At 32.9% G+C, this 13,717-nt stretch overlaps 1 protein-coding gene across 3 annotated transcripts in view; it reads right to left on the reverse strand.

Moving 5' to 3' along the window:
* The window catches only part of Chm (CHM Rab escort protein), a 143,092-nt gene that overhangs the window by 75,390 nt on the left and 53,985 nt on the right, over nucleotides 1-13,717 (reverse strand). For all 3 annotated transcript variants that reach the window (XM_034485496.2, XM_076918732.1, XM_076918733.1), the window contains exons 5-8: nucleotides 12,720-13,101; nucleotides 10,172-10,288; nucleotides 9,554-9,674; nucleotides 7,770-7,995 (exon numbers count right to left, since the gene is read on the reverse strand). In XM_034485496.2, coding sequence (XP_034341387.1) covers nucleotides 7,770-7,995; nucleotides 9,554-9,674; nucleotides 10,172-10,288; nucleotides 12,720-13,101 — 846 coding nt within the window. The remainder of the gene's footprint in view (nucleotides 1-7,769; nucleotides 7,996-9,553; nucleotides 9,675-10,171; nucleotides 10,289-12,719; nucleotides 13,102-13,717) is intronic.

The raw sequence follows: 13,717 nt of genomic DNA on the forward strand, positions 1-13,717 counted from the left end.
TCAACAGTTACCATCAAATCATGGCAGCATCTGTGTGCCCCTTTTGGGGTTGTTCTGACATTACTAATTGAATGCATTCAATGGAAAAGTCCCTCTCCTTTCTGTTCCTGTTGCTCCAATAATCTCAAGTAAGGTTGCTAAATATGCCCACATCCATTCACACATTTCTTTACATTTGGGTTTCACTCATGCTCTGTTTTAAAAATCATTAATTCAGAGATCACCTTCAGGTCTACAATTTTCCTGCAATAACAAGCAACTTTCCGTACATATTATATTGAAATTATATGATTTTTCACATACAACATGCAGGGAAATGCTGAGTCTGAATACTCAGCAAAAATGTTTGTTGGTGATAATTTGAGTGTGTGTAATTATACACACATATACATGTGTGTATGCATATGTGCTAAATTTGAAACATTCCTGTTGCTCATCTTTAAATAGATTTTCATATCAGAAGGAGTACATTACTGGATAAACTAAGCTAAATACCCTCTTCTTATTGCCATTTTCCCCTCAAACAAAACTCTCTGGGCAGTCCCAGTCTCAGCCTAGTGAGGAGGCTCAACAGGTAAATCACTTGCTGCCAAGCATGATACACAGGAATTTGATTCCTGAAACCTCATGGTGGAAGGAAAGAACAGATCCCTTCACATTGTTCTTTGATACCTGCATGCAGTAGGTCTTGCAGGAGATGTGCACATACACATACGAATGACTAAATGAAGTTTTAAAAAATTAACATTTGTTTCCACTGTGCTTCTCCATTTCTCAGATTACAGAAGACACGACGGAGTTTATAAAACTCATTCTGAACTAGAAAAGTAGTTCCTAAACTTATTATATTACTAACTATACAGATGGCAGTAATAAATTCCTAAAGTTAGGAGCAGAAAAAAGAACTTGTGCTTAGAAAATAAACTTTGTTTAAAAATCTGCATACTAGACACACACCTCCTGTCCATTGTGGCAGAAAAATATTAATTGACTAATTTATAGTAAAAAAAAATTGTAAGTCTTGCAAGACTAGAAAAATACATAGGTTTCGATGACTTTCTTTCCAATATGGTGCCAATTATATGCTCTGACATATAAATGCCTACTAGGTAGCACAATAAATAAGCTTCATTTTCGTTGCTAAAAAAATCTACCTATTTAAAATGATAAAAGCCTCAAATGGCATTTATTCATGGAAGTTATCTCTAGTAGTTAAAATGTTATACTGCTTACACAGAATTCATTTAGGATGCAAGGATATGACTTACAAATGTCTTTGAATCCTTCACATAAATATGCATGCACACCATTTATAACAGTAGCCTTGATGAGAACACGTTGTAACTGGCTGTGAGAAATGCTTAAGAGGCTTATATTAAAACAGAATACAGAATGGTGGTTAGAAATCACGGAACAGGTGACACCTTATTCTGATAACCTGGTGATAAAAAGCGTAGCCTATGATGTATAGATAGTGGTAGTGTTAGTGGTTTAGGATATAAACAGATCAATAGTTACATGAAATTAGAGTGCATTATGTAGTAAATCCATTAAAAACTTAAAAATAGTATCCCCAAGCCAAGTTAATGCATTTTTACTGTAATTCACACAGTCCCATGTATATAAAAAACACTAAGAAATCAGTCGTGATAATTACCAAAGAACTACTTAGAAGTTGGATATAATATATCAAGCGTTGCAGGGAAAGGGTTGTTGGTTGTTTCCAGTATACATATATCTCATTGTACCATTCCTGGGGAGACTAGTTCAAGTTGGAGAAGATCAAGTATAATTTACATAATAAACATCAAAGTTGAACCATAGGTACAATATTGATAACTCAGTAGAAGTATAAAAAAAGAATGTACTGATGACATTTTAGCCTTAAAAAGATAAACCACCAATGTAGAGAAAATGTTCTTGTTTGTCTAGGACATTATACATAAATCTCATTCTGAAATATTTTCATATTTTGGGATATTTATAATACATAAAAAGTGACAAGGTATATTAATGATGAGATCTAAATTTAAATTCACTTGTGTTAAACATATGCCTAATAAAACATCTGAAGGTGATTTTATTATAGAATATGTTTGCTGCTTGAGTTTTTGACTATGACCACATATAAAATTCCCTACTTGTAGTACTGGGTCAGCTCTCATAAAATTCAGACTTGGGGCATATTTAAGGATTTCAAGTTTTTAGGAAAACTTTTTTTCTGCATTTTATATGATCATTTTTAGATAGAGTCTCACTATGTAGCCTAGGCTGGCCTCAAACTTATGGAGATCCAAGATTGGAACTGTGTGACCTGACACTAGGTTGCTGCTTTCTGTTTGTATACAGTATCAATAAGGAAGTCAGTGTGCTGCATATCACTTCACAGGGAACTTTTCACTCTATGCCTGGTCTTCACCTAGTTTGGGAGGAGCAAGTGTGGCAGTATAAGAAAAGACAGTGTAGTTTCTGAAAAATAAATCAGCAACTACAGGTGAAAACTCTTAAACTCTCTACTTAATTTATTTTTAACCATTGATTTTTTATTTTTGAGATTATATTCAAGTATGTTTCCCCCTTCCTTTCCTTCCCTCCAAGCCCTTCCATATACCACTCTATATTCTCCTTCAGATCCATGGCCTCATTTTTTATTAACTGTTATTGTATGCACATATGTGTTTGTATATACATTTATATTCCTAAATATAATTTGGGTGGCACACGCCAGTAGGATATGCTAAAGAAGCAAACTAAGGAGGATCACAAGTCCCTATGTAATTTCAATTGATGTGACAAACTATGGTCCTAAGGATCCAACACTCTGTCATTCATTTCTACCTTGTATCCCTATTCAGAAGGAAGAAAGAGACATATAATATTCAGAAATTAGTGGATTCCATTCTTATAATCAAGTATTTAGGAAATGTAAGTGTGAGAATACATGTTTCCATTGATACTGAAGGCAAGGAACTGCATATGATAAATACCACAGCCCCTCAAACACATATATGTGCAAAGTACAAGACTAGGGTTGAAATCAAAGACTCAAGCAATAAGCACTTGGACAAAAAATAATGTGCTCAAAACTTTCTTGCCGGTACCATGATGGAGCTATATACTGTGTTCTATACCTACGTGAAGGTCCTAGAAAGGAAATAGTAACACTTCAAGTGTGTAATACCTTGACAAAACCAAGTAATTCCAGCAATATAACCTATCTAAAATTCTGAATACTCAGATCAAAGGAAACACTGCCAACAGAAAATAAGATGCTAAAATGAATCAGCAGAGCTAACACGTGGCACTAATCAACCATGTGAAAGTTAAATATCAGAGTAAACAGAATGAGAATGCAAAATGCCTTCTTTTAGCCTCTGGGGAAATTCTACACACATACACACACACACACACACACACACACACACACAGACACCATAAAAAAGCAGTAAGAAAGATTTAGTATAGTAAAAATGTAGGATATCAAAAACACAGTTAAAAGCACTTCAAAGAGATACAACTTACACAGAAATCACAAATTAGGTTGACTTCAAAATATCAAAAGCAAAAATGAGCTATAAAGAACAGAATACACATTAAAAATACTGAAAGGAACTGACAACCTAGGATTGTTTCCATAATTGAATTCCACTTGATCAAAACATAAAAGAAAGCCAATGGCTATAGTTCTTTTCAGATACAGAGTCTAAGAGGGAAAGGGAAGAACAGATTGCAGCTAACCAGACTCATGCCAGCTCAGCAAGAGCATGCTAATAGAGCCCCATGCAGACTCCACAACACTACAAAGTAAAAGGCACAGAGAGATGAGGCAGCCAAATACATTACAAAACTTGGCATAAATATTCAACTAGCACACAAGTAGAATTTGAAGAAAAATTAAAATTAAAAAAGATCAATAGATAATTAAAAATATTAAACTTATTAGAAAATACTGACAAATTTCTATATCAGAATAAACATAAATTAATCTTTTATAAAATTACAGGGAGACATTGACAAAACCAATAGTATCATGAAGATTTTCAAAACATACCTCTTAATATTAGATCAACAGGAATAAAATTCAGTAAAGTGTGAAAATTATAATTTCAGGTTAATTTATTGGACTCTCAAAACAATTCTTAAAGGACTCTGACCTTTTACCTGCATAAATATTTTTGAGCAGATACAGAGAAATAAAGACATGATATACTAGGTCACAAAAGCGTAAAGCACCAAAACTCCCAAAATATTTTTATCCTCATACTGCAATTTAATTTACTACTGAAAGAATTGTCTCAATTTGTCTTGAATACTTCATAGTAATTGACAATTCAAAAAAAACCTTAATAAAAATTAAAGCTTAAAATTTCTAATAAAAGTAATACATAGCCGGGCAGTGGTGGCGCACGCCTTTAATCCCAGCACTTGGGAGGCAGAGGCAGGCGGATTTCTGAGTTCAAGGCCAGCCTGGTCTACAGAGTGAGTTCCAGGACAGCCAAGGCTATACAGAGAAACCCTGTCTCGAAAAACCAAAAAAAAAAAAAAAAAAAAAAAAAAAGTAATACATAACAACTAGTAAGATATAAAATAACTCATAGATACAAAGTAACTCAAATATTTTCGTAATTTAACTGTTTTGGTAAATAAAAAGATAAACAGAGCATGGTGGGACATGCCTATATAATCTGAGTACTTCAGAGACTGAAGCAGGAGGAGGTACGTTTGAGGCCAGCCTGAGTTACATAATGAGATGTTTTTCACACATACAAACAAAGAGACTTTCCAATACATAAAATATATATAAGTAATAGTTTTATTATTTTCTATGATGAAATAATCACAGTTGTACATTATGGACTTTTAAAAACTACAGTATTATGAAAAGTTACTATTAATCAAAATTTTAGACACTCAAGACAAAGTAACTGTACATGGTACCCCTCACAGTGGAGAGAAATGCAAGCAACACAAAGGTAAATGTAATCTATGCCATGTTACTGAATTTCACAGCTATCTCATGTTACATACAATAAATTCAAGCATTATGCATGTCCACCTAAAATTCTGAGTGGTATCAATCATCACAAGAGAAGTTTGGCTCTCCAAGAAATTCGGTGGTGCAGTAAAAGTGATCTTTTCTTACATAATTTTTTGTCACAAGCTATACTTGCAAAATATTACCAATCAACAATGTTCTATAGGTAAGGCTTCAAACTGAAGTCATACACAGGCTACCAGTATTTAGACTGTGGGGGTTAGTGGATCTGATTTCAAAGATGGGTCAGTACAACCAACTGTTCCATCATTGAAGTTTCAAGTTTCAGCCTAATAAATAGGAAAGGCAAGGAAGAATACAAAAGAGCAAAATTGTCTCCCAAAGGCAAAATCACAGATGATATAGAACAGAAATTAATATACTAGGATACAAAGTTTTAAGAGAGACAAACAAACACCAAACATAATTCTTAGAAAGCTAATTCAGCTAAAAAAAAAAGTTATCCAAGGTCACAAAGGTAGTGAACTCACAAACTTTGACTTAAAAGCATCTTATCTCCAAAGTTCATATTCTATACTACCCGTCAAAAGACTAAGCAGAAAAGCTTCCTGGATCCAACTACATTAATTTTAATGATCTTCTTGTAGTACAAAATTGCAAACAAAACATTTAAAATTTTAACTATGATCAATAATCAGACTACACTTAAAAACTGTATAAATCAGTTAAGAAAAGGGCAACAAGCTGGGTGTGGTGGCACATGCCTTTAGCCCTAGTGCTTGGGAAGCAGACACAGGCCAACCTGGTTACAAAGTGAGTTCTAGGACAGTGAGAGCTGTTAACCAGAGAAACCCTGTCTCAAAAAAAATTGAGCTGGAGAGATAGCTCACAAGTTAAGGGCTCTGGCTGCTCTTCCAAAGGTCCCCAGTCCAATTCCCAGCAACCACATGGTGGCTCATAATCACCTCTTATGAGATCTGGTGCCCTCTTCTGGTATGCAGTCATACATGCAAGCATAAGTCTGTATACATAACAAACAAATAAATCTTTAAAGGGGAAAAAAAAAGAAAACCAAGCAAACCAATGAAAGAATTAACAGAAGAATGAAAAGAAAGAAAAAAGGAAAGAGGCAATAACTCAAAAGACAAATGGCAAAAGATGAACAAGTATTCTTCAGAATAGAAAACATGAATAGCAATAAACATATGAGGAAATCAGGGCAACTCAAAATTAAGATACAGTACATTGAAATTTTTGTGAATAAAGACTAACAAAATTGTTTAAACGTTCAGAAATTTATAAAGGTAACAAATTTTTACACATTGTTCCTAAGGTGTGCATAATACAATTATCAAAATGAATAACACATATTCTATGGTTAAAAAAGATTCATTCATTCAAGGCTGGAGAGGTGACTCACTGGTTAAGAGCACTGGCTACTATTGTAGAGGACCCATGTTTGATTCTCAGCTACCACATGTCAACTCCCAACCATCTGTAACTCCAATTCCAGTGGATCCACATCAGGCACACATACAATACACATATATACATACAGGCAAAACACTTATACACATGAAATTATAAAAAAATCATTCTTGGAAAGTCCATGTATGTATTTACATTAGAGAGAGAGAGAGAGAGAGAAAGAGAGAGAGAGAGAGAGAGAGAGAGAATGAGAATGTGTGTGTGTTTGCACAAACCACAAAAACCCTCTATTCTCAAACTTCTTCCCTAAAAGAAGCTAGAAGGTTACAGGCACACATGAAACTACATTTGACTTTTTATGTGGATCCTGAAAATATGAACTCAGATCCTCTCTAATTACTCATCTCTGTAAGCCCCTAAAGAAAGTCTTGAACACATATATCGCAAGACATACTGTGCTGGCTAATATTATGTCAATTTGACACACAAACTAGAGTTATCCTAAAGAAAGAAACCTCAATTGGGAAAATTCCCCCTATAAGATCCAGCTGTATAATGTTTTCTTAATTAGTGATTGATAGGTCAAGGCTCAGCTCATTGTGAGTGGTGCTCTCCCTGAGCTGGTGGTCATAGATTCTATAAGAATGCAGACTGAGCAGGCCATAGGGAACAAGCCAGTAAGCAGCACCCGCCTCCTGGTATCTGCATCAGCTCCTGCTTCCAGGTTCCTGCCCTGCTTGAGTTCTTGTCCTGACTTCCTTTGGTGATGAACAGCAATGTGGAAGTGTAAGCTGAATAAACGCTTTCTTCCCCACGTGTTTCATCAAAGCAATAGAAACCCTGACTATAACACATACAAAAAGATGTTAATAGAAAACATCAGCAGAAAAATGCAAAAGTAGCTTATGGTAAATTCACAATCAACTATTATGAAATGATAAAAACTGTGTGTGTGTTTGTGTGTGTGTGTATCTATCTATCTATCTATCTATCTAGTATGTGTCTTATGTCATGATGTATACATAGAGAGATAGGTGTACACACACACACACACACAATATTTTAGGTTCAAAATCATGCCAAATTGAATATACTATTTATATGGAGAAATAAACATTAAATCACTTATAAAAATAAAATGAACTATGTTTGCATATACTAACTCTTCACTGAATTTATTTTAAGATAGGAGCATCAATAACTCAGTGTAGCCTCAACATGCTATGTAGCAGAGTGGTCTTCACACCCACATGGTAGAATTACAGGGATGCATTAACCAGCTCACTTTTGTCTAATTTTCATGTTATCCATACAGATCTTTTAGAAGATATAAATCATAACTTACCTGCAAAAACACTGTGGAAGTTCTCCTTGGCCATATAAAGGAAACAGAAATGGAGTGTTGCCATACCGCCCAAGGCACTGAAGAAACTTTTTAGTAGCTTTGAGACCATCTACAGTACAGCTTGTTGTCTCTGATGTCATTGCAATTGAGTGCAGGACAAAATACTGTAGGTTGGGGGTTAATTTTTGAGTTTTTAAATATTCAGAAAATGTAGTTTCCTCATATGCTACAAAAAGAAAGATGGAAATTTTTCAATTAAAATCATGTTTAATACCTACTTAAAACTACTCCACATTACTACAGCCAGGCCTGTTAAAGATTTCAAACAGGACACAAGTGGTCCTTATTACTACAGTTTGGAAATGGACTATTTATTGGTCTTAAGAACAAAATATGGAACAACTTCACTATTCTAAATGAATCAATAATATAGTTTTTTAAGCTTTAAATAATGAATCTTTATTTAGTAATTTATTGATGTGAAAATTCAGGGAGATATTAAATGACTCAATGGGTTGCTCTGAATGGCAATAACCTCAATTCATTAGCATTTAAACTATATAATAAGGTCAACATTTATATCTAAAAATATTAAAGAAGATAAAATGGAATGAATTGATAAAATGTATTAATAAAAATGTCATTTGTTACATTTTGCATCATAGTTTTGTTAAAAATATACTTCTCCATCAAACCTAGGATGAAAACTTTTACTAAAAAATAATGAAACTAGTAACTCTGTGGCTGCTTGAATCCAACATACTGACAATCACACATCTAATAATAAGGAAGACATATAAAATTAATTAATTCTTTCTGTTAGTAAGAGAAAACAAGTAAATGTACAACTAGTGGGAGGATCCAATCCTGTGATAGAAGACAGGCCTTTATGGAAATCATCTAACAGAATTAAAATGGTAGAATTGAACTTTGTGAGAGGCTCTAAGTCCAGGCACTGGAAAGAACAACCTGGTATTCATTGCCTTAAGGTTTTAATAACAAGAATTAGGCTCTCAGAATTCCATCAAAATAAATCATGATGTAATTCTCAATGTAATTTTATATGTTACCAACAAAGTATTTTAAGCTTGCACAATATTTCCATCCCAATGTACTTAAAAAAAAGTTGACAATGAAATCAATTTTGAACAAGCTAAAATAACTAGCCTTAAGAATACAGTAAGAGGATTAAACCATAGCTCCTCTAGATCTGGAGGTTTCCCCTATATATCTATGGTATAGCACTTATGTCAATCAAATGAATAAGCTCAATTTTTCAAGTAAAAGCAGTCCAGAAAAATGACATCTACCAAGTTATTACTATAGTAGTAGTAGTAGTAACAGCAACAACAAAAAATTAAAGCTGAAATAACAAAAAAGGCATGTCACATATCAGGAATCAAGTAATATACTGTATCCATGATCTATGTTTTACATTCAATTCCTAGTGTCATACATATAATGATTAAATAATCAGTTAACAGTATTTAATTTTAAAAAAAATTAAAAAGGGGAGCTGGCATGACATTTTTTGCAATGTTGAAAATATTTGCATTATAGCTACTAGCTGCATATAAGTACTTGAAATATGTCTAGCATGACTGAGGAACAAACTTTTTCAGTATTTCATTAAAATGAATTCAAAGAGTAGCCTGTTTCTATAGCTTACTAGATCTAGCAGTTACGATGCATTTTAGAATAATCAGTTGTTTCCCAAACTGAGGAATCATATTAAAATTAAAATCTTGAGTAATCAGAAAATACAAGGTAATGAAAAGCAATACCTTTGTACTCATCAGGATGTTCTTCATATTCCATACAAAATGTAAGAAATTTCATAAGCATTCGCTTTTCTACCATAGTAAGTTGTTTGCTATTGAAGACATCTGCTCTGGAACAAGGAACCTGAAAGGCATTTGAAAGTGAAGGTTTCAAAGTACTCCCTATTGACACAAGTATTTCAGGATTCCACCTTTCAGTCCTTTCCTCATAACAAGGTTATCATTTCCATTGCAGTCTCGCTGCTTCATGTCACCTTTCATCACTTCTAATAGCATCTCTGTTAACTACAGAGATAATTAACTTGAGAGCTCTGTTACTTAATTCTGCCAAGTTGTTCTTCATGCCTTTAAAAGGCCAATGGCATGTCACCCCTAATATCGAACAAATGACAATTCAAATATAGTACTGCTGACCGAAACTAGCATTTCAACATTAAAATCAACCTGGGGAATAAATGTTCAAAAATAAAACAGAAATTTTAATGGAGCTAACTTTGTATTTACATTTATAAACCACCATGCAAAGCTGAAACTTACAGCCTTACTAGGAAATACTAAGTGTTGCTTATCCTTCCAAAATGAGTAATAGTAACTAGGCTCAGGAGTTGAGCAGCACAGTACCTGTTCCACAGTTCCTTCTCGAAATGCAAGAATCCTCGTAATATTTTTAAATTCTGCATATCGACTAACATTTGATTTGATTAGAAGATCAATTAGTAATCCCCGAGAATATAGAAGCTGTAGACAGAAGTATATTAGAGGATATCATCAAAGGTAAAACAAACAAAAATGGTAACTACTACCACACACACACACACACACACACACACAAACACACACATCCCTGTTCGAATTTAAGGTATACATACATTTAAAAATCTAAAAATATAAGACAATTCATTCAGTGTTCACAATTCATTATAAAAATTCAAACCAAAAAATTTTATATCAAATAGATTTCTTGGTAACTCATTTTGACAGTAAAACCAGATTTAAACTCCTACATGGTTCTTCTACTCTTGCCTAGACATATGAACATTTATGAATTTCATTAAAGAAATTAATGTATTTAGCTATTAAGTCTTTTCATAGCTCTGGTAAGAATGTTACACTGCACATAGTACATTAACGATTCCCTTGTATTTCCTTCTAAAACATCCTTGTCATCTGAACTATATGATACCTCAGAATCTAAATGTCTAAGGTTGATACAAGGTTTTGAACTGGAAACAGAGACTGTTGGTTATAAGAAGAAATAAGTACAGTGGACCACCCCATGACACCAATACTGACGAACAAACCAAAATCAAACAAAATAACCACTCATGGACTTGTGATACATTTACCATAAAAGAATCAAATTCTAAGCTCTCATAATCATAGTTTATATGACATATGACCTTTTCAAGAAATGAACAATTTTATTATTGACATATGTGTGAAGGACTGATTTAATCTTTCTACACATCTCAAAATTAATAGCAGAGATAAAAATAATAAAAATTTAAGCACTATTATCTAGGATGTTTGAAATTTAACCATATGGATAAATATACATTTTGCTATTTCCTATGATCAATATACTAATAATTTATAACTCAATATATTAAAAATATAAAGCCATATCTATAATAAAGAAAATTAAAGTTTGACTATACAAAAAAATGGCATCCCTAATTTTTTCTCAATTATTAGTTTGAGCACACAAGAAGATGATCTTTAAGTCAACAGAAATTATGTGCAATTTTATAACCTATCAGATTAATTTACCATTGGGTTAACCAGAGTTAACATGTTTTTAGAAATTAATCTAAATATTCTGACTAAATCAGTATGCTATGTCATTTGATTATTTCATTCCTAACACAGTATACAACTGATACACCCTACTTTGATTTTATAAGTCTGAACTCTATAAAATAAAGTGGCATTTTATTTGTTTAAAATATAATCATTTCTGATTTAATACTCTACCAACAGGCACAATTTTATAAATACTAATATATTTATACCCAAAATTATTTCTTATAAAGTCAAATAAACCTTAAAACAAGTTAGTTTCAGTTATCACTAAAGAGTAAAACCAAACTTCAATTAAAATTATCTTAAGCTTAAGTTTTGAAAGAGTGGAAACAATACATGCACCATATTTAATCATAAGCCTTTCTTCAGCATCACCCAAGTGATCTACCATAGCAATTTTATGCTGATGAAAGTTGAAACAAATTTGTAATTACATTAAAATAATAAGAAGCTGTTTTAAACAATTTTTTGTCTGTGCATACTGGCTCCATAGTTGAGGTATATAAGCTTACTTAAAATAGACTTAAATTAGAACAAAAAAATCCATTATTTTGATTTTTCTCTAGTATTCCGAATAGTATACTCTTTTGTGTAGAAAAATATTATTATTTTCACACACTATAATTCAAAGCAAACAGGGAACCACATACCAGATTTCATCAACAAAATGTAAGGACCATGAATCCTTCCCTTTCTTTTATCACATCTTTTAAGGCAATGTCTGATTAGATATTTTATTACTGTTTTGAACAAAAATAGACATGTTTCTTATAAACCCAATGCAATTTTGAAACTTCTCATGGTCCATCATCAGAAATTATAATGAGCTAATGTTCAAGTTAGTTATGGAAACACCAGCGAAGACAAAAGAATTCTTTACATACTCTACCACCAGTAGACCTGACCATAAGATTTTCAAAAATTCATTGGTTTATTTAGAATACTTATACAGGTTAAATTTTATAAGGGCTATCATGTTTATATAAAATTTATTGCAAAGACCATGAAATTTGAATATAAATATTGAACACAAATATAATTTTTCTTCTAATGGATAGTACCCATGCATTAGAATATTAGGAAGAACTACCTGCCCTAATAGCATAATTCACATACAAAAAATATTTAGTAGAGTTTAAAAGCACGTTAAGTTATATTAATACATCTTTATTTAACTATTTATTTATTTAAAGAAAGTATGCTGTAACCAAATTATAAAATTTTGTTTACTATCATTATATAAAGCAAATACTCTACAATTCAGAAACTAAAATGAGGAAAAGTACACTTAGAGGTCCAGATACTTTTTTCAATCAATTAAAAATTATTGTTGTTCTATGTTAAGATGCATAAAATTGGTACTCACTTTTGAAACTAAATCAATGTTAAATCTTCTGCCTTCTTTAATAATCTGCGAGTAAGTAACTGTATTTTTCTTTGGTGTCTCTGTGTTGTCTTGTACTTTAGGCACATTTTCACTTGATTCTTCTATTGAACTTTTAGCATCACTCTGAGTTTCTTTCTCTCCTGCTGCTTCAGCATCATTTACTTCTGGTGAACTCTCTGGACCACTGCACTGACTTTGTTCTGCAGGTATTTCACAGCTCCCTGTGCTTAACGACTCCTCTGCAGTAGGAAGGCAAGCAGCCTCTGCAGCTTCTGCAGCCTCTGTGGAGTGTGCGGATGTCACAGAAGCATGATTTTTCTGCAGTGCACCAGCTTCTTCAACATCTTTGTGCAAATCCTGACTAATAAAAAATTATGATAATTAATATCATACTTCCAATAGTTCTAGCCTGCTCAAATTTACTGTTTTAAAATTTTCATGTCAAGTTTTAGTCCTGCTTTCTTTTGTCACAAGTTCAGAGTACATATTGTCTCATGTGACCCATACATTAACCCACCATCTGTTAATGTTTCAATGCAATATGAAACATTAAAGATATGAAATCCATAAAAATATCTTAACATTAAAGAGACCATACATATAAACTTTTTAAGCATTTACAGCAGACAGAGGAATCTTATTTTAAAAGCAAACCAACCCAGGATAATCTTCAAAATGAACAAGTAGAGCTATAAACCACAATACCATTGCTGATTAACTCTCTGAACGTATGCTCTAGCCCTGTAATATCCAGGGGCCTACCATCAATTTGGTCTAAAACTAAACTAACACATTGCATGCAAAGACCACAGCATTGTACCTGGGGCAGAACAAATGCTCAATTGTGGTAATTATCAAAGAGGAGTAACATAAAGCTCTTTTGACATGATTGTGTGACAAAGTACCTTGAGTCCAGTGGGAAAACTCTGATGTGAAAAAAATTCAGTTTTCCTATTATTCTGTGGTACCTACCAGGA

The sequence above is a fragment of the Arvicanthis niloticus genome, chromosome X, assembly GCF_011762505.2.
Source record: "Arvicanthis niloticus isolate mArvNil1 chromosome X, mArvNil1.pat.X, whole genome shotgun sequence".
NCBI lineage: Eukaryota > Metazoa > Chordata > Mammalia > Rodentia > Muridae > Arvicanthis > Arvicanthis niloticus.